Source organism: Haemaphysalis longicornis, unplaced genomic scaffold (assembly GCF_048455015.1).
Source record: "Haemaphysalis longicornis isolate Haplotype H1 unplaced genomic scaffold, Haemaphysalis longicornis Haplotype H1 scaffold_2, whole genome shotgun sequence".
Taxonomy (NCBI): Eukaryota; Metazoa; Arthropoda; class Arachnida; order Ixodida; family Ixodidae; genus Haemaphysalis; species Haemaphysalis longicornis.
The window spans coordinates 84,119,126-84,138,547 of NW_027526295.1; the positions used below are offsets into that span (position 1 = coordinate 84,119,126).

General features: G+C 45.4%; 1 protein-coding gene across 1 annotated transcript; it reads right to left on the minus strand.

Annotated features, from left to right (window-relative positions):
* Window positions 1-1,399: 1,399 nt before the first annotated feature.
* On the minus strand, window positions 1,400-3,514 carry LOC144168121 (uncharacterized). The gene is made up of 3 exons (XM_077697178.1): window positions 3,370-3,514; window positions 2,288-2,440; window positions 1,400-1,780 (listed from the first exon to the last, which is right to left on the minus strand). Exons 1-3 carry the CDS (start codon window positions 3,385-3,387, stop codon window positions 1,400-1,402), a joined length of 552 nt encoding a protein of 183 aa, XP_077553304.1. The 5' UTR covers window positions 3,388-3,514.
* Window positions 3,515-19,422: the final 15,908 nt, after the last annotated feature.

Below are 19,422 nucleotides of genomic sequence, written 5' to 3' on the forward strand. Positions count from 1 at the left end.
ACCACAGCGAATGCGAGTTTATTATTGTTTTTTGTTGAGACGGTAGGAAAAACACTGCATAAAACACGCTCATCTTGTAAGGCTTACCACACAGCGCAAAATTTCTGGGACCTTTCTTCCCGTTTGACTTTTTGTGTCTACTTTTATAATCGCTCGGAGGCTGTCCTTCACGTTTTCTGTCCGACACTAGTTCCTGCTGTACACTGTTCAACCGTCTTTTATTTGTGCCTCATCAGTGTAGTCATGCTTTCTTGCCAACGTATGCCACCCTTAACACCTTTCTTCGACTTCAGGTTTCCGAAAAGTTTTACGAATTATATTTTCTCTTTTGCAGTATTCGTCAGCTTGCCCGATTGTTTCATATCTCGATAACACGGTGTTTGAAAGTAGCAGCTTGTGTGCCAGCTTGTACTAGCTTTGCAATTTTTTGGAGGAGTATTGTAGCAATTTTAAAGCGAAAGCTTTCTTTGTAGGACCGACGGCGTCCTGTCAGAAAAAAACGGACGCATTTTTTCATAGACCGGTTGGTCGTCCGAAAACTCTGATATTAATTCTGGACATGAGGCCCGTGTTTGCAACCTCGCTTCCGATGTGTCGAAATGGCTAGTTAAAAATCACGAATAAGAAAAGGTTATAGACAAGACAATGCATGGATCGATCACGAAGGCGGGTATACCTTTATCTCATAAACCACGTATCACTTTACATTTCAATCGTCCTTAGATAGCTTAATTAGTGGGGGAAAAGTTATCGCATTGGTTCGTTCTTCGTTCACGATTTAGATTTTTGAAGGTTTGTTGATCTATTGGACGCACTGTAAGCGAAGGTTGGACCAACTTTAAGCTTTCCCGTTTATTTTCACGTTTTTTTTTTTTTGAGAAGGGATGGTAATTTTTTTTTTTTTATGGGCGAGTTCTGTACCTTGGCTTCAGGGAAGTGCATTAACGATGCAGAATCATTTGGGCGTACTCGCCTTGAGACCTGTATGCAATTATAAGTCGCGTACAAGGCATTCAAATGCTGGACGCAGGCGAACGGTGAAAGCAATGCTAAACGAATTGTACGCAAGCTCCTGCAATCGTGCCAGCGAACTTTCATTGAATCACATTGCGGTACTTGCGCATTGTCGCAGTCAAGGCCTATATTGTGACGAAGAAATGCAGCCCTTGATGCTTCACACATCGTGTTTTGAAAACAAACTTGTCGATTTATTTCAGCCTTCAGCAAGAAACACCAGATCATCACAGTACTACGGTAACCTCAGTAATGCCTCGACGGGCCTGTGGAGTTGTACACCCTCTCGCATTTCCACTGCAGTGTGCTCCCGCATTCGGTTGAAACCCTTCTGGGTTATCTCCTGATGCCCGACGCGTATGCGCACTTCCTCACGTGCAAGAACTCATTTGGACCACGAGCTACCACCCCTGGCTCCATAGCGGCCGCCACCGAAGCCTCCAAAGGCGCCTCCAGCACCGGGTTTCGCGTAGAAGGCTCCGACGGGGGCTGAGGCGGCACCTCGAACGGCCGGAGCGGCGACAGGGTTTGCGTTGAACACGGCATCAGCGCTTTGTCCCGGGAGAGTTCCAGGCTCGTTGGTGTCGATGGTGGCCCGGAAGCCATTTTCGTCGGCAACGTAGTTGACAGTGCGGTAGAGGCCGTTGGCGTCGCGGTAGCCGTATGAGCCGGTCTTGGCATTGTTGGCGTCGCCCTGCTCGTTGTGGAACAGCTGAGTGCCGAATTCATCGGTGTTGTCGTAGCCGAAGCTGTACGGCTGCGGGGGCTGAAATACCGCCCAAAAAAGAAATTTTAGGTATAGTTTGTCTGGCATGTAATGATGACCTTTGTATTGAAACGGTAGCGCAGTTTGCAAGCGCACCTCGCAAAATCGGAAATCATGGCGGCAGTGAAGAATGATTTCACTATTCACCATTGTACTGCATGCATCGAAATGCCAATAAGCCATTAGCTGTGGTTGAATGGGTTGCCTTTCTTTCTGTCATATTTCTGTTAAAACATGTCTTCTTTGTTCCTAAGCACTAAATCTTCTCTATGGAAAGGGCATGCAGCTATATTTCCCCTTTATTTTTTCTAACTCTTATATGGAGGTCGTGAAACTCTCCAATACGACGGCCTCCCGCAGAGATTACGAGCTAACTTTAATCGTTAGAAGCAACCTGAACTTTCCAATCCGAGATGACCCGCAACACACTTCTCGCAAAAGGAATAACGGCCGCACAAGTGTAACGCTACATTGGAAAGAATGAAAATACGCAAGAAAGATTCGCACCCCATCGGCTGCTGCGTATCCGGGCGTGGCCGCTGATGCCAGCAATCGGCCTCCTCCAAATCCTCCTCCGAAACCTCCTCTGAATCCTCCTCGCTGGGACCCGAATTGGCCTTCAGCCGTGGCGCTGGCGGCGACCATGCTGGCGACCAGAAGCTAAATCCGCAAAAATAAAAACAAGAGCATGAATTAAAACCCTACACGTCGTTTCTAAACATTACTTCCAGAGCAATGCAGTATGCAAGAATTCATTTTTTTTTTTGCTGGTGAAAATAAAGGAACCGTTAATACGAGCATAACACAGCCATTCGTATCTTTTGTGGATTCCTGCTTCCTGGTTTTTGTTCTGTGCACGCTCTCATATTTCTCACGGTTGAACGTTTTATACACGCATAACTTTTTTGCCTTCCTATAGTACAGCATCGAAAGTATTGAGCGTGCATGATGCTTTGTAGCACAACGGCTACATGTTATTATCGCGCAATGGATATAACGCAACTCTACTTAGCCTTGTTACTTTTTTAAACGTTACAATTTTTATGCATGTACTTGAGCGTCACGGCGGCCATTCTTTCTAAATGCCTTGCATATCTACCGTCGTTTTGCTTTTTAAGCTAAATACATAGGTTTGCTCGCAATTCATGCTGTACAGGTGCATTCAGCAAGCTGGATAGCTGTGCTAAACGGAAATATCATGCCCGCCAAGTAACTAAAATATCATTTAGGCACAACTGTGTAAGCTAATCAGGATTAATCATAACAAAGAAATAAAGACCAAATAAACCTAAAATAAAAGCCAACAAAGATAGGCCTAAATTTGAAGATTAAAACATAATGGCAGTAGCTAAAATGTGGCATTTTATGTTAGATGCCTCATTGTCATTTAGCAACAAATTATAGCTTTTTGAGTAGAGTCAGAAGGAGATCTTTGCTATCTGTCACTAGTGTCCATCGGTGGTTTTCACTATAAAATTGACCAGTTTTTTCATTTTTGCTTATCGGAAAGTAATATTTTAGACCTGAGCATCTTAGAAGCGAAAATATCAAAGGAGATGGCTTTCTCGCTGCTGGCAGAAACTACGCACCTTGGCGATGATCTTCATGGCGTAAAATCCGAGGTGGCTGTGCGGCTACAACAAAGGCTGCGAGGAAGGCTAGCTCTTGAGTTAGCTTTGACGTTGGCTGAGAAGTTGTGGTTGCCTCCGGTTGTTCGGCAGGGTGCTTTTATATTGCCTGCGTTGCTGGCGGCCAGTAAGCAACGTAGAGGCATGACGTAGTAGCCCTCCCAGCGATCACGTGGTCAGTGGTCCTCGACACACATCGTGTCTTTCTCCCATCACGACGCGATTCCGCCTCGGCTGTCTTGCTTCACTTTGGGTGCGCGAGACGTTCGCTTTGAAAGTTAGGGTCACGGTTGCTTCAACACAATTTCGCTCTTGTCTGGCACCGAAGCGAAAAAAACACCAGGAAACAACGTGACTTAGGCAGCAGCGCCTAAGCGTCTTTCGTTCGTTTTCTAATGCGTGAAATCGGCGAGTAGCACGGGCGAGTCTTCTCGGGAGCGCGGCTGATGAAACGCTCCAAAGCGTTCCCACGATACTATACCGGAAGTGCGACCAATTCTGCTTTGTAGGAATGAAATATTGTAATGCGATACGAACATCAGGTCGGTTAAAAGCAAACCACACCCAAGGGATTTTAGGTGCGGCCTTCTTGTTGGACGGGAATACATTACTGGGGACTTGTTCTTTCATTTAGCTGGTTTGACATGCTGTGCCATGTTCCTTACCATGCTAAAAAATTGATTATTTTTAAAGCGAAGCTTTCGTGTTCTCTCTTATGGCGTCTGTAACGCGGAAGCGCCGAAGTGAAACTGAAGACACTTCCGGTGGGCGGAATCAGACCTGTGTCCCTCGCCTTATGAAGCCGACATCTATTCCATTGCTTCAGGTCGACGTGTTCGAAGCAGCTTGTAAAACTTACACGAGAACCAAAAAATCTGCCACGAGAAAGCTTCGCCTTCCACTATCATCACCGTTTGACAGAAGGTTGTTTTTGCACTGTAGTAGGAATACCATAGCAGCAACAGCATTTTCTGGACTTCAGGAGCGATTCATTGGAGGGTTTAACGCACCGACGCAAGGCAGGCGATGATGCGCCCCGTAGACGACGGCTCCGGATTAATTTCGACCACCTGGGGATCTTTAACCTGCGCCGAAATCTCGTACACACGGCGTTTTTTCTTTTCGCCTCTACCAGATAAGCATCCGCCGCGGCTGGGAATCCAACCCGCGTCCACGGGCTCGGCAGGACTTTAGAATCGCTAAACGCATTCTTCAGTAACTTGTTTTAAACATTTGAAAGTAAACAACAAACAAAAAAGTACCATAACAAACAAAAATGACAGAATAAGGGCTTGTGTTGTCGTTTTCTTTCTTCGTGGTTTCAACTCCTTGCTCTGCGAATTTGAATGGCTGAAGCTGTCGCTTATCCCCGTATTTATAATTGGCTAGGCGAAATTAGCTGGCTTTAAAGAACGGAAGACGGCTCGGCACATGGTGCGTATTGTAACGGCACGGTATGGGGCAAACATGTCCCTGAGAGTAAAGTTGATACTATAGTGTGCAGGTCATTTTAATTCATTGTGTACAGCAGTACGTATCAAATAATGGGGCGTTGAAGCCCCAAAATGATGAAATCAGCTTAGTATCATTGTCTGATACATTTCAGGCATGCATCTATTGCGATAACACTTCAAAATTCTCATTAGTGCAGTACTTTGGCTAGATTAGAGCGCATATGTTGCCTCTTTGGCCAGTTTTGTGTGTAGACGATCCCATTGAGGCAATAAATATAAATGAAAGATCTCCAGATAAACTTCTCAATATTACAAAAATGGCTATCAGAACATTTGTGTTTCCCATGGTAACGTGCTTTCGTGGCGCGAGGATTTCGTTGCTGAGATGGTGCATGGCATGCAACGTTTATTCCAGTCTGTGAACGGCTAATCCAGCGACGAGAAACAGAGAGTAGAAACGGCGATTTTTTACGGGAACGAGAATGTTTTGCTGTTTTTGAACATGTTGATTTATTTTAAGCCAGGTGACTGTCAAATAGTGCCCCAGTTATGAAGAATGAGACATGAATGCCAATTCTAAGATCTAAAGCATTCGCCAGTTTTTACACTCTTTTTATATCACCTGATTGAGAGTTGTAATATTTAATTGCAAATTATGAAACACCTGGTGTACCAGATAATTGAAGCCATTAGCAGCCTTAATTTGATTGTTAATGAAAATGACGCTAGCACCCCGCTTGTATTAGTGTGCACGTGGAACCATCCGAAGCCTACCTCTTTGAAATTTTAGCGCCTTTCGTTCTTTTATCAGCGGAGCGGTTTACGCCCAGCATTATCCGTCCGCCGCACCAAAAACAATACAAGTGTGAGGGAAAGAGGCGAGGAGCCCACGAGAAGCTGTTTTGGGAGTGAGCGGCTCAAGAAAAACATGTGGTCAGAGATTTCCTGGGAATCGAACCTTGTATCTCTGGCAACCTACCCATTCGCCATCTACCCACTGGGCCACCCCAAAGGCCTGAGGGGTACGGGGTTAGCAGCAGGGGGGAACGATAACATGTGCAGCCAATAGGGAAGAAAAAAAACGTTATCCATGGTCGCAATTAAAGGTTGGTCCCTCACATTATGAAACCGGCAGGTATAATCTGATTCAGCTATAATCGCTTTTTGGGGTTCGCAGCATTTCCTTTGGGTTCATAGCGCGGGAGCTGGCTTTTGATTGAGATTACGGGTTATTGCGCGTGCTAACGCGGCCTACTTTGGGAGAGGTGTGGAAGCCTGCGGAAGAAACGATCCGGACCTGCCAGTCATGGAGAACTTTCAGCGGCAAGTTCAGAAATAAATGGGAGGTGCTACGGCCGGGTGTCCTACGAAGGGAAAGGAGACGCCAGCTCTGCTGTTTCTCCAGCGTTGCGCCAGAAGTGGAGCTGCCTCAATTTTTTTATTGAAAGATTTTTTTTATTTTCTGGGATACCCCTGATTAGCTAGCTACCGGAGTCTATGAATTGGGACCTGCACCCACGGCACCCCAACTCACATTGACAATAGCGATCGGTTGGACACTTCGCATAACGAAAGCCAGCCGTGTTTATATTTGAGGGCGTTGAATAGAGATGGCAATGGAAGCCAATTTTAACTAGAACTGCCTGAGAAAAGTATTCCGAAGCGTGAGCTGCATCATAATACGCGTTATCCCCTCCGTTGAGATGCAATTCAGATCTATCGCATGCGATTAGAGTGCAGGTATCGCGCGTGGCTTCTTTTATATTATGAAGGATTTCAAAAAATCTCGTGGCGGAATGACACCGAGCACGAAGGCGCTCATTCTGTGACCATCGCTCGTTTGCGCTAGTTTCTGCTCGTTTGCTCGTTTGCCCACGCTCGTTTGCGCTCGTCCTGTCAACCTCGTGTTTCGCCTTCATCTTCTCCCGCAGTATCATTACTTCATATGCTATGAACCAACTAGCCAGCAGCCAAGTCCGTGGAGGAGTTTCGGCGTGATTGTTCATTATTTTTGTTTAGAAGTTGGGGTGATGCGGAAGTGTCAACGCCCCTTTCGTTTTAGCAGTATTTGTGGGTGCACGGTTGCTTTAATCTTACTGCAGAAACAGCATTTCCCATACAATGTTTGCTGCAATGCAAATAACAATTATGCCCAAAAACAAAGTGCCGTATCTACATCACACACCATGCCATCTTGAGCGAAACGAGATTTTTCTCTCGCACTATTAAAAGATACCAGTCACCGTATATTGATACCGTTATTGAGATACGATAGATTCCCTCTTCCGCGCAATATTAGCATTTTACCCAACTTCCGTTATTGCTGGTTTTTATTACTGTGAAGTCTAAGACTCTACGAAGCAGGGGAACTTTTATTCGGTTGATTTCTGAGATCGTATAACGTCACAAAATCCGCAAAAATACATCAGCAGAGCTGCTACAGAACTATTGACAGCGAAGCTTGAAGAAGCGTGTTTTACTGCAGTGTTGGGATTATTTGGAGCCTTTAAAGGAGCGCCTCATCAAAAACGTAATTTCCAGGTGACTCGGAGTTGTCATGTCCAGTAGAAACGGTTTTTTCTCCCGCAAGAGTGTTGAGACGCGGACAAGTAATCAAAACGCTGCTTTACTTCAAACGATTGCGAATATTAATACTGGGCATCTTAAGAGATGTGAAATGAATTTTGAGCAAACCACACCAGCGGTGTTGTCAGAATTTTTATTTAAAATCCCCCATTTTAATTCGCTTCCAGCTTCCAGCTTTACTTCCAGCCTGAAGCGAAGAGAAATGAAAGTATGTTTTGGCACGAAAGCACCTTATGGCCCATTCAACGAAAATTCGTTAGCTGCGGTATCACGGCATGTAGTATAATTAGACAGCACGAAACACCCAACCTCAAACGCCTCCTGTGGGAGTAAATGCGGGTACTCGCTGGGCTGACGTTTCCGTGGGCTACGTCCCTTCCTGTGGCTGCGAGCTCAGGTATGCGGGAAATTGACGTCTTTATGGATTACGCCATGGCCCGACAATACGCCTAACGTTGCGCACTGAAGTCTAAACATCAAACCCGATACCCGATACATAAAAAAAATGAGTTTGACGTTGCTTGGCGCAATGATAGGCTTGATGTTTTGTTAAGAAACGTGAAGGCTGTTTAGAAGCCTAACAACATTGTAATGTAGAAACACGAGAGAATGGCTGAATAATGGGGAAAACTGCAGTTAGCACATCAAGACCGGTTCACGAATTTCTGTTTGGCTGCAGCTCAACACGCCCGCCCACAATTCTCGCGTACTCAGTAAAGCGGATCGACCAAGTCTGATGCCAGCTGAAGTCACAGGATCATTTATTTCAGATACTGTTAGCCCTTACGGGCTGTTACAGGAGTGGGCAAGTACATCATAAACAATACTCACACGCACAAAAACTGCTCAAGTCACAGTGCAAACGAAGGACAAGAAACAACTCATATTATTTTAGCAATATTTCCAAGTGTTTCACAAAGCTATCAGTGGTATTTGGTTCCACAAACACTCGCGGGTCAAGGCTATTCCAGTCTACAATAGTTTTGACAAGAAAGGAATGCTTAAAAATGTCAACCCTTGGAGAATAAGGCAAAACAGCATACGGATGGTTGATGCGAGGAGAGACTCGTGTGGGAATTTGCAGATATAACTCAGGACGTAAGTTTAGTTTGCCGTTGAACAGTTCGTGAAAGAATTTAAGTCTTGCCATTTTTCTACGCGAGGCCAGTAACAGAAGTTCTGCTTTGGCAAGTAAGGCCGTCACCGACTGATTTCTGCGATATTCTGCATAAATAAACCTGGCAGCTATTCGTTGAACTCGCTCAAGCTTATTTATTTGATACTGCTGATACGGGTCCCAAATTATACTTCCATATTCGAGAGTTGGCCGCACGAACGTTTTGTATGCCATCAGCTTAATCTCCGCAGTTGCATCTCTGAGCCTTCGTCTCAGAAAACCTAGCTTTTTTTGCGCAGTACCACATATATTGTCAGTATGTTCATTCCAATTCAAATTTGCAGCAATTGTGAGACCAAGGTATTTTAGCTTACTCGTTCGCTTAATATCTGTATCATTCATGGAATAGTTAAAATTCAAAGGGGACTTCTTCTGTGTAACTGTTATACAAGCACTTTTTCCATAATTTATCTGCATATTCCACTGCACACACCAATCATGCACAACTTTCAAAGGATCATTCAACAGTTCCTGATCCCGAACACTCCTTACACGACAAAACAGCAAACAGTCGTCAGCGAATAATCTCACTTCAATAGATGGATGCACAGAGTCCGCGATGTCGTTGACATACAAAAGAAATAAAATCATGGATGATTTACCAATTTGTATTCGCAAAGTCGTCTACAGATCCCCAACACATGTCCTTCCGGACATAAAACACGTGGTATTCCTTAAGCCTAACTGAGTTATTATGTTGAAATATTTACAGGGGATGCCTAAAACTTTTTAGGAATGCGAAAGCGAAAACCTAGTTAGATTTTCTGTTGAAGTGCTGTTAAACTTTCTGCTGAACTTTTCGGCGGCTTCCGTCAGCGTTTGACCAGCCTTCTGGACAGCATCCATCGAAGCTCCTTCCGCTCACTAGTCACTGGCAAAAGTATCCTGTTTGCCCCCAACGGAATCATCACCTCTCAAGACGACTCGTATTGCACGTGCGGCTGCCGCCTGTCTCTCCACAAGCCCTCCGTCGCTCTTTCGCAGAGCCGTTCTTTGGCATGCACTCAAATATTCTGCGCAATTCTGTTTACCTCACAACTCACAACAATTTTTTGTACCCCATGCGCTCCTTTAAACGGATATCTAAGGCGTTTGCACTTAAGAAAATAATGGAATCTTATGCAGGTATGTGGCTTCCGCAAAAAAATAACAAGATCCGTACAATGTTGGCGATGGTGCAGTATATAGCAACTTTCCTTACGATTTATCTCGAAAACAAAAGAAGTATGAGAAACTGGCGGATTTGCGCGCAGAGAGAACGACAGCGCACGCAAGATGCAGTGTAGGATAGGAATGCAGCAGCCCTGTGAAGCCGACAGAAGCCCGCACTAATTGGTGAGCGTAGAAAATAATAACAGTCGGGATACGCACCAAACTTATTTAAATAAAAAAAGGCCAAGATTTGCCCAAAGATTCACCATGAAATACCTGATCTCTTGACGTTGACTGCAGAGGACTGATGATGTTTATTATAGTAAGTCACCCGATGTAGTGTCACCGTGTTCCAGTCGCTGCGATGCAGGGCACAGAAAATTTGATGCAATCTGGCGTGGAAATTAAATGCCAAAACTGCTGATTCCAGACCCGGTTTTGTGCCTTTACCTGGTATGTGTACCGGTGGGATACTTTCAGGAAACATTGCGTACATTTGCTACACCGAAGTTGAGAATATTATCACGAGAAAAAAAAAATACGATGGCAATAGAACATACCTTTCTGCTCTCAACCATTGAGGAGAAAGAAGGTGTGCGTGAGCGCAGCCTGCACGTGGTCTTTTATGGCCGCCATGTAAAGAGTGTAAACCAATTGCTCATGATTTTTAATAATGGTTCGTATTATCATTGCCCTGCTGCCACGTAACATCTTTGGAAGAGGTAAGGTATAACCACCATTCCTGTCCTAGCTTAGGAAGTCTTGTCCCGGGCGCAGTCTTTGAGGGTACGCGCGCCGTGTCGAAGTGCTCCAGCCCCAACCGCGGCCACAGCTCAGCCACATTTACGCCCCGAGTCCCCAGCACGTGACCAGCCAATCAAAACCGGCCGTGAGCAGATAAGTCCAACAAAAGACGCCGTATCCCCAGCCCTGTCATGCGACGTAGTTCTAACTACATTGGACATTTAGTCGCACCCTTGACGCTAGTGTAGCGGTACTCGGCATCACCAGCGGCATCATAATCATTGGTGGGAACAGGCACTCATGGTTTGCGGTCAAAGATCGCTCAACCTCGTCGCACTTGTCACTGTGTTGCGGCTTTGACCGGGATAGTCGCATTCAGGCAGGAATAATGTCACGAGAAGTCAGAGACGTTGGCACACGAACATACACCTGTGCTCTCATCCATTGAGGACGACGAAGATGGTGTGTGTGCGCAGCCGGCACGTGCTCTTTCGTGACCGTCTTTCAAATAGAGCGCTCATCTTTTTTAATCATGGTTCGTTTCATCTTTGCCTCTCCACCACGTAACAATATTTTCCCAGCACTGCTACTGGCCGGATCCGGCGCTTGATTTATTGCTGGTACCGGTATATAGTGACACTGTTCATCTTGAATGTGGAAGCGCTCACACAACAAGGACAAAAGTAGAAAACAATGTACAATGTAGAAAAGTAGCGCCGTGTCGTTTCTGTTTTCTACTTTTGTCCCTGTTTTGTGAGTGATTCCACCTTCAATATGAACAGCTACCAACTAGCCCAATTGTACGTTCTACTATAGTAAAACTGAACGGGAAGCTGTATTTTAAAGCAAAGTTTTCTACCTATACCAACTAACAGTTTCGTCATGGTGTGTGCCACAAGACACTCCCAACGTGGCTGGGGAGGACAAGGGCGCTTTTTGCAGGCCACCATGGCGTAAGATAAAGAAACGTACCGACCTCGCTCTCTCCGACGGGCCGTTAATGTCCCTCACTCGCGGAGCACAGTGTAGATGGCGGGGCGAATGGGCGCTACTACTCAGCGTTCCCCGCGCGCCGGAGCCTGCCCACCCCGGCGGGCGGTGTGGCAACACCCATTCCGTCGGCTTTATCGTCAGCTGTAGCGATGGCTGTTCTGGGCCGGTTTCGGCGCAGCATCGCGTCCATTGCGCTCTTCCTGCGCACGGTTTGATTAGCTTGTTCCACAGAACCTCCAGGGTAACCGGTACTCGACGGAAGTACCTGGCCATACGGCAAAGATACGTTAAGGATTGGTTTGCAGGGTGGGAAAACAAAATGTAGAGATCATATATAGACATCTGCCGCCAGAGAAACGCTACCTTTTGCGCACTGCTTGCCATGAATGGAACTCCGTTTTCTCAATTGGTGAATACCAATTCGGTTGTGTTTTTAAAGGTATTACACAACGCGAAAGAAGAAGCAGCTGGTTGTAATAAATAGCGATTACAAAAGTTCCTACAGATTTCTCTCGATTATCAAACTTACTAAACCAACTATTTTAAATCGGTTTAAATGGGAATCACTGAGCCCACATTCCGGTACCAGTGCTTGTGTCACGCGTTGGTGAAGCCCCTAGATAGCAAATCAGGATGACGAGGTTCCACTCTCTGACCTATAAAAAGACGCTCCTCTCCGTTTTCTTTCTGTGTTTTCTTCTCTGTTTTCTGCAGCGGCGGCGTCCGCCGCTCTAGCCAGACCGTGCACAACGCTGCTGCGTTCGGGATGCCGCCCCCGCGAATCCCAGGTAACGGCTGGAAAAATCTCCGGTTTCACTTTTTGTAGAGCCATGTGAGTGAATTCAAGTGACTTCGAATGGAAATTCTAGTGAGTGTCTTCTACAGCTTTGCTTTCCAAACACCTGAAAAGCCTAGATTGTAGCCAATTTTTGTACTGTTTTTTTAATATCTACAGCATGAGCATGGGGCTCCTCTCTTGTTTAGAATCTGCATTGGCGCAGACTTCTCTTATTTTTCGACTGGATATTTAGTTAGTGTGCGGAAGCCCAGAACTGAAAATTTTATTTCTAATGGTCCTGCTATACAGAAATGAAAAGCTCCAACGAGGATCACTCCACAAACGCTCCACTTTAGGAGCGCAAATTGTCGTCAAAGGGGATATTCTTGCGTCCCTTGCAGCCAGAAATATTTTTTTATTTAACCCACTTCTAAAGCAGCCATGTTATAACGTGAAATCTAGAGGGTATTTCTAGGTATATTACATGAACTAAAGTTATTTGATGCATTCGGAAATCCCGTTCCGAAAGGTAGTTTAATTTCTCATTTTCCACACAATGGGGAAGCAGGAAGCACTCCAAAGCAACGGTTTGCCATTGGTTGCCGCTAAGATTTTCCCTTTCCACGTAATGCACAAAGCAATGTACGATTTGTTTCGCCCGCCTCTACATTATACCAGCCTACAAAACAACTATAAAACCCCGAGAAGTTGGCCTTTGATAGGCGTGGGATATATTTAAAAAATGTTTTGAAAACGGTGTCAGTAAACATATATCGATATCTGAAAACGGAAAAAAGCTGTAAAATGTTTTACTGAGAGCAAACAGAGGCCACTTAAAAAGGCAGCAGTAAAACAGCAGATTCAGAGAGGGTGATTTATAGTGTTTCCACCGCCTAATTGCCACTTTGAATGTCGAGCCATTCGTCCCCTTCAAAAAAAAATGAAGGAGGGTTCTTAGGTTACTTATGGAAGCGGCTGGAGAAATTTTATTCCCCTGTAGTTTTAATACCAGTCGTCACCGACAAAACACGCTATGAAAGCTTTCTGAAGTGATTTCTCGTAATGATGTCGATGTGGTTTTATTAGCACGATGAAGTTTAAAACAGGTCCTCTAGTTTGCCTCCAAATTCACAATGTTTATTAGGTCGTAAAAACATTATCCAGTGTTGAGTACAGAGGAAGGTCCCAAAGCTGTAGACTATGTGACCTCCTATCAAACGACGGGTGAATTAGCCTGCTTAAACAGAATATCCCTGGAGAATGTAATGTCGGAAATTCATCTCAATACTCAAGGTAGAGAATAATTTCAATCTTGCACATTGTGCTGATGCCGAAACTACAATTTGAATGTGTCGTGTATGTTAATATAACGAAAGTCATGCATCGAGCTCAATTCTTTAACAATTGATTGATGATTGATTGTAGGGTTTAACGCGCCGACGAAACGCAGGCGATGAGGCGCGCCGTAGTGGAGGGCTCCGGATTAATTTTGACCACCTGGGGATCTTTAACGTGCGCCGAAATCACGCACACGGGCGTTTTTGCTTTTCGCCTCCATCAGAATAGCGGCCGCCTCGGCCGGGAATCGAACCCGCGACCTTGTGCTCGGCAGCGCAACGCCTTAGCCACTGAGCCACCGCGGTGGGTAATTCTTTAACAAGTGAAGTGGGAGTGCTATTATGTGGTGTAGCGACATGGCCATTACTGCCCGTTGTGCGCGGTAGCTTACGCAGGATTCCTCCTAGGGACAGCGAATAATGAAGGTCCGAAAGAAGGAAGAGAAAGAATACGGAAGCAAAAACTACAAAAGAAAAAAAACGGAAGAAAAACCGAAGCACGCAAAATAAATGGAATGACAATTAAAAAAAAAACTCCCACCTCCCCTCGCGGGAACGCCTGTGTAGATGCGACGCATAGGCGGAGCGGCGAAGGGACCGCGTTTTATAGCGCGCATAACGTTGAGGGGACTGCGTAAGCCGGTCCCAGTCGATGACGACGTTGGCGTACTTGTAAAGCGGCGTGGACTGTAGGTGTTTGAGCCAAGCGTGGATGTTGCTTCGCCGGAGAACGGCACACCGGTTATATGCGCAGCGCGCCCGAAGGAGAGGAAACCGCGCAAGAGAGAGTACTGCACATGCGCCGGCCCCAGAGCGTCTGCCGCGGGAATGACGCAACGTGCCGCGGCTATGACGCAACACAATCCAACACAATCCACTTTAATCCAATCCAATTCAAATCCAATCCAACCCAATCCAATCCAATCCAACCCAATCCAATCCAAGCCAATCCAATCCAAGCCAAGCCAATCCAAGCCAATCCAATCGAATCCAATCCGATGCCCCTCGCGAGAGAGTGTTCGCTATCGGAGAGGAGAGGCGAGTGAATCGGATGCTCTGCATCTAAAAATTAAAAACTGTGCGTCCAGCTTACTCATTTATTCCAGTGGCTAAGACAAACAATACGCAGGGCTCGGGGAAAATGCATCTTGCGAGCTGACACGAGCCCTGGTACTTATTAGGATTACCTATGGTACCCCGCATGGCGCACGCAAACCGGCCAAATTGTGAAACCTTCGCATATTATTACGTTAAGCATGCAAAACGGCTGTTCACCTGCTCGCATATACGCCCTTACTTAAGCTTCCCTAACTGGGCATTCATAACACCGTAGCTGAGCTGTTCGACGCACAACGCAGGAATCATACGCATCGCCTTCAACTTGCACCAAAAGGACGACACCTGCTCGGTTTTTTGGGAATAGACACCTCAAGAGCTCAAAAATCGTCCTACCCGATCCCCATTTAGGTACGTGAAAGAATTCACATCACCGTTTTCCCGACACACATGCACCCAACTCACAATAGGGGCAGAAGGCAAGCTCGTGTCCGAACGCTACAAAGAAAACTTAAGAAAAATCTACACGTCAGATATGCACATATTTCGCGCCCTCAACGTGACATTATCCCCACAATTGTGACTCTCTCCTCCACAGGTACCACGATGACCGCTGCCACGTATCGTGGAACCGCCGCTACTACCGCTGAATTCATTACCATAGCTCACGCCGCTACCGCACACCGCAGTCAACACCCAGACAAGATTGTTGACTCTCTCCACTCCGGCGTACTCTACCGTCTTGAACAAGCTCCCGATGCAGCCAATAAACTTCTACAAAATCTTTCTCCTCAACTATGCATCACAATAATATGAACCCCTGCTCCCACTGGTCCAGTGGGGAATAAGGCAGCCCATGCTGCAGCTCTCAGAATTTTCAACCATGCAAGACACCACCAGCAACCCCTGAACACCGATGAAGCCACCCTCACCCACCACAAGCACTTGCGCTGGAAATATTCCCCATCACTACCCTCTCGCACGCCCACACAAGCGTACACCTGGCGGCGGCTGCTAATAAATGCTGTACACGACTTGACTTGACCACACCGCACCCACGCTCTACCTCCACGCCTGCGAACGATGTAATACCAAACTAGACACTTTCCACCCTGTCACTGAATTCCCGCACAATTCACCCCTTCCTTCTCTACTAGCCCCAACCGTTTCTCTGAGCAATGCAACAGGCTGCTTGCCAGCTCCGACAGTGAAGATCAGGCTACTCTGGTGGACAGGCTGGTGACGAGGGCGTCCTATCGCTTCCTCCTGGATATAGGAGGCTAAGCACACCCTATTCCCTTACCCTTTCTCCTATAATAAACGTTTACTCGTCACCCGTTTGCCGCATTTGTAGTCGTATAACCTTAGGTTGTTGTATTTTCAAGCTATGTACAAGAACTTTTAGCTACAAAGGGTTTCTCAGGAACCTGTAGAAAAACGGACAGAAATTTAATTGCAATTCAGTTGCCATAAAAAAACGGCTGATTGACGTTGCGAGAGCACACAGTGAAGCCGCGTCGCTTAGGGCGAAGCATTGGACGGGAAAATAAATATCGATTGTCGTTATTTATTTAAAATAGGAGTTAGAAGCGCCTTTCTTTGCGTCGCGCTTTAGCTGCGAAATAGTGGGAGGGCGTGAACTAGCTCCGTACATCAGTGACGTTTGTGAGTTTTATGTGAAATATAGAAGACGGCGTTCTTCAGGGGTAATTGACGGCGACAAAATTTTATGATACAAAGTTGTTTTTTTGTTTAGTATGGCTGGTAGTTGTTCCCTGTACTCAAAATGTGCCATTTTGGCAATAGTGTCGGTGCCGCTTTACCAAGGGAAATTTTTGGTGAAGAGATAGTTGAATAAAAGGAAACGTGCATATAGGCTGAAGTCTAAATCAATGCCTGAGTGAACACACCACCCTGGAAGGGACTTTGTATTGAAAGGTCCGCAAACGCGTGGAAATCATTGTGCGTGGAGCTACGTTATCCGCATGGCGTTAATGCGTCATAAAAAAAGTGCTTAGAGCGCGATCACACAATGTGGGTATAACGCGCACATATAAAGAGATAAATAACAAATGCCAAGAAATACGTGCTAATTGCGTGTGTTTAGGCGCTATGACTAGATAAAAAAGAAAATAGAACCATTATCATCAACTAAACAAGAACGTTCTGTCCTAAATTTCTGGCGCAGCGTGCTCGAGGAACACCAAGCACGCCTTGGTCAAAAAAGCTTAGCTATGTACGCAGAGCAGACAGGAGGATTAATACGCTGGGAAAGGGTTGGCTGTACCCAAGTTGAGATAGTAGTATTGCCAGCACATAATCTGCAACCACTACGCCCGAAGTGCACCCCACCTGTAAGGCCTCATACGCTCGACACTCCCACACTCCCAGTCATTGCAGAATTCTCCATTAAGCAATGCAGAGGCAAAATCTAGAGCAGCAACCGAGCCTACCCATCAGGTCTATGTTCTGTAACGAGACGCCTGCAACTGAACATCCTGAACAGGCAAAAACAAGCGACGGTAATGCGGACCCATACCCGCTTTTAAAATAGCACAGTCGGTCTTTGGCACCCTGAAACCACACATTTTGGTGGGTCTTCCTTGCCTGTCTGCCTATGCCTCGATTCACCTACCCTCACCGCCAAAATTTAGAACAATTCATTATTGAGAAGTTTATGTAGCCAAAGCCTTCCCGGACAACTAAATAGGAAAACATACTTCAAAGTTGTCAACATTAGTCCCCCAAAAGAAAGTATTAGGCATATGAGGCAATAGGTCAATCCACAACATGTACTCGCAGTGTTAGTTTAATTGAAAATAAATATGCGCTTGATACTTGCGACAGCAACTCAAGAAATACGCCTTGAAAACAATGTTTTGACACAAAATACTAAAGAATCTGGCGTGAGCCTCAACCTCGTGGCCATGTTCCATGTCCACCAGAACAAAATATTCCAGGGAATGGCTCGAGCAGCGGAACGCGGGAAACTTCAATTGATTTATCACACATCCTCATTGTGGAAGAAAAGAAAAGAATGGGAAGCGCTTCAAAGGTGGGCGGGGTAGGGAAGAGAGGCATTTATGTGGCTCAGGTGGCAGAATGTCGGTGCTATAAAAAGTAACACTCAATTTACTCTATATATACAGGTACACCATTCAGCCGCATAAGTGTACACGGGTCACTTGTGAGCGTGACCAGCAACAACAGCGAATAACAGTTAGTGATTGAACATAAAAAATATACACATAGCACTGAACAACCAAATTATAAATTTTCAACTTACTAAAACAGAATCGAAAGTAAGAACAATAGCGCGAGAAAATCTAAAGCATGCTGGAAAACATTGAGTTTTAGGCAGCTTCACGACGAAAAAATACAACAATCATAACATACAGAAATACCAACCGTGGGTTGCAAACACAATAAGAATTGCAAGATCAATAACACGCGTCGTGGTAAAATGGGGAAACTTTAGCTGGGCTAGTTGGTACTATTCCATGGCGGGTAACAGCGAGCAAAGTAGACGAAAACACTTGTTTGTGTTTCTCCCTTTTTGAGTTTTTGTGCAGTTTTAAAAAAACTAGATCCCTCTTAGTAAAGCACTTCCTCCTCGCTGCCCAGATTTCCCTGAACTGGATGCGTCGCTAGGTTTATTTACGCGAACACCACAAGATGCGGTACGATACCGGGACACCTTGCTTTACATTCCTACTATTGCTGATGCTTTTTTCATCAGCCTCTCGCTGTCGCACCTGCAGGTTCGGCCTGCGCGCCCTCTTCGTTGCAGCTGTCTCGGGATTCTTCGTAGTCGGTGATGTCGTGGTTCGTTGACCGCTCGTTTCACCCTCGTTTCTGTGTTCTCAGCAGCCCGAGGCCTTACCGATTCAGCAAGCGCGTCGCAGACTTGGAACAAGCAGAGAGATAACTGCTTTTTTATGTTATAAATGTTTCATGTGCCTTTGTGTTCTGCTTGCGAGAATCGTTATTGTATGTATGTATGTATGTATGTATGTATGTATGTATGTATGTATGTATGTATGTATGTATGTATGTATGTATGTATGTATGTATGTATGTATGTATGTATGTATGTATGTATGTATGTATGTATGTATGTATGTATGTATGTATGTAATGAGGCGGACATCCTTGCATGGCTACCGGCATTTATATGACCGGCAATTGTCCGGAAATTGGCCAACCAAACAATCCATCCCGACGAATCTTCGTGTTCAACCATCATCATCGTTCAACGGGGGGTGCATGATTGTGCTTTTACAGTTATTCAGGTTTGGCGTTGCTGTTGGTGCACGAATTGCTACCAACCATATAATTCTTTCAAATGGCGTACTGTCTGCAAAAATTCCGAACCGCTAAAAACAAAATGGTTACTGCTTTTCAGGTTTTCCTAATTTAATTCAATACAACTTGGGCATGGTGATGTTATAAATTTTGTAGGGCCTCGGCGTATTCGTGATGCCCACGCTTACTTACTCATTTGGCACAAGTGGTGAATAAAAATTAATATGTAAACCTTGAACTAAAGACGTCAATGCTATTTTCTGAAACAAGTGCACCGAAGAACTGCACAAACACAAGAATGAACCCTTGTGGGAAACTGTTTCCAAGAATCAATTGTTTAGAACTTGTAAAACGTGAAACCCGGACGCCGGGACGAATATGTACACCTTCGCACTCAACAGCATCAGTGCCTTTTTAGTAACACAAACCATT

What these genes read in the sequence shown, in the direction of transcription:
- LOC144168121 (XM_077697178.1), bottom strand. An exon ending in GATACGCAGCAGCCGATGGG is followed by an intron (nt 1,781 to 2,287) that starts GTGCGAATCTTT and finishes GCGGTATTTCAG; the next exon opens with CCCCCGCAGCCGTACAGCTT.